The sequence below is a fragment of the Penaeus japonicus genome, unplaced genomic scaffold (assembly GCF_977035675.1).
Source record: "Penaeus japonicus unplaced genomic scaffold, GWHDUDI00000001_assembly GWHDUDI00000020, whole genome shotgun sequence".
Lineage (NCBI taxonomy): Eukaryota > Metazoa > Arthropoda > Malacostraca > Decapoda > Penaeidae > Penaeus > Penaeus japonicus.
In genome coordinates, this window is record NW_028234422.1 from 37,834,333 (window position 1) to 37,836,832 (window position 2,500).

The 2,500-nt window shown below is 45.4% G+C and overlaps 1 protein-coding gene across 1 annotated transcript in view; it reads right to left on the reverse strand.

Annotated features, from left to right (window-relative positions):
• The window catches only part of LOC122250426 (uncharacterized), a 64,344-nt gene that overhangs the window by 9,974 nt on the left and 51,870 nt on the right, over positions 1-2,500 (reverse strand). Inside the window, exon 45 of the mRNA XM_086547875.1 lies at positions 638-853. Within this exon, the coding sequence (XP_086404001.1) occupies positions 638-853 (216 nt within the window). The remainder of the gene's footprint in view (positions 1-637; positions 854-2,500) is intronic.

The window sequence follows — 2,500 nt, forward strand, 5'->3', positions numbered from 1 at the left end:
AGGGGGAGGGGGCGCGCGGAAGAGGTAGGATGAATGGAAGGGAAAAGGGGGAGTGGGAAGGGGGTAGGGAGAGGGAGAGGTCAGGAACGAGAGGGGGGGGCAGGGGAGGTGACGAGTGAAGAGGGTAAGAGGCGAGGGAAGAGGGGGAAGGGAGAAGCCAGGGGAGGGGGGAGGGGGCAAGGTGGGGAAGGGAAAGAAGGGGAAATTGTTAGTCATTAAGATAATGATGACAATAATACGATATAAAAACAATAACATGAAAATCATTTATGACGACGATAGTAATGTTGATGATAACTCCGTTGATGATGATGATGATGGTGATGATAGTGATAATTTCGAACAGGTCAAATAAACAACGTTTTTCCCTCTCTCTCTCTCTCTCTCTCTCTCTCTCTCCCTCTCTCCCTCTCTACCTCTCTCCCTCTCTCTCTCTCTCTCTCTCTCCCTCTCTATCTCTCTCTCCCTCTTTCTCTCTCTCTCTTTTTCTCCTTTCTTCCATCCCACACTCCCTCCCAACCCTCCCTTCCCCACCCCACCCCACCCCATCCCCACTAACCCCAACCCACCCCACCCCATCCCTACTAACCCCACCCCACCCCACCCCACCCCACCCATCCCCACCCTCCCCCAATACCTGCTGGTAGAACATCGCGTTGGCCAGCATGGAGAGATAGAGCAGCGCCATGCACGCCGACAGCCTCTGCACGCGCGTGAACCTCGACCGCGCCGGCTTGAGGAACACGCTGAACCACAGGTGATCGTCGGACATGTTCTTCTCCACCGTCTTGCTGAACACGTGGGTGTAGTCGCGCAGCTGCTGTTCTCCTGCGACGGGGATCAGGCGGTCGATCTGGGTTGGGGGGCGGGGTTAGGCTGGGGTTAGGCTGGGGGTAGGCTGGGGGTTAGTGCGGGGTGGGATAAGATGGGTGTGTGTGTGTGAGAAAGAGAGAGATAGAGAGAGAGAGAGAGAGAGAGAGAGAGAGAGAGAGAGAGAGAGAGAGAGAGAGAGAGAGAGAGAGAGAGAGAGAGAGAGAGAGAGAGAGAGAGAGAGAGAGAGAGAGAGAGAGAGAGAGAGAGAGAGAGAGAGAGAGAGGGATAGAGAGAAACAGATACATACACAAACAGCTCTATCTATCTATCTATCTATTTATCTATCTATCTGTCTTTCTATCTATCTATCTATCTATATATCTATCTATCTATCTATCTATCTATCTATATAGATATATATAAAGAGAGAGAGAGAGAGAGAGAGAGAGAGAGAGAGAGAGAGAGAGAGAGAGAGAGAGAGAGAGAGAGAGAGAGAGAGAGAGAGAGAGAGAGAGGGAGGGATAGAGAGAAACAGATACATAGACAGTCAGATCTATTTATCTATCTATCTATCTATCTGTCTATATATATACATATACATATAAAGAGAGAGAGAGAGAGAGAGAGAGAGCGATACATAGACATATATATACATATATATATACAAAGAGAGAGAGAGAGAGAGAGAGAGAGAGAGGAAGGGAGAGAGAGAGAGAGAGAGGAAGGGAGAGAGAGAGAGAGAGAGAGAGAGAGAGAGAGAGAGAGGGAGAAAGCAAGAGCGACAGAACCGGCGCCACGGAGGAACGTGAGCACCAGAGACCGCCCGATCTCTAACCTCGGGACTAGACACACATGCGGAATTAATTAAGCGAAAAGAGAAAGACCTTCATATGCACTGGGTTTATTGTCTTGCCTCCCATTTACTCGTATTACTTCAATATCTGGCACTAATTAAAACATATTCTTTTTAAAAAATTGAACATCGCTAATTACCCCGAGTGATGGTAAAAGAAGTATGATCTATATTTTTTATTCTGTTTCTCTAATTATCCACCAGCCTCGTTGTTATCGTAAATTATTCATTTAGGGACGTTCTACTGTGTTTGTCCATTCCATTTCATTTATTCAATCACATTCTTCTCACGCATTTATCTCGATTGTTGAGTTCTTCATGGTTTAATATACATCCTTTATTCTTTGTCTCTTCTCCCTCTTTCGAATAACCTCTTCGTGGTGTCAGTACCAGGTATTTATCCTAATCCTAAGCAGTCTTTACCCTGGCCCAGTTCCTAGAAATACGCTTTGAATATGAGATCTTCATTGTGTCCATTTTATTCTGAATGTAAAGGCTGGGGTTGTAAAGCCCGGCTAAAGAGAGGCCCAAAACCGGTGCTCGAAAAGAATCTGCGAACTTACGCTTTGCTTTCTCCCATATTCATGAATGGTCTAGTTACAAGATCAAATGCTGGTTTTGACGCGATGAACTGCTGTGGTAATGTAGATCATTTTCTTTTGCAATTGGATTGTGTACTGGATTTACATATTATTCATTATGACTGGATTACAGCCATGGCAGTTGATTTGATTTAATATTTCTTTCAAATGCATCATAGCCATTCCATTGGATTTATCATCCATCTTGATTGGATTATGACTGTAGTAAAGTATTTATAATATCATTCATTTT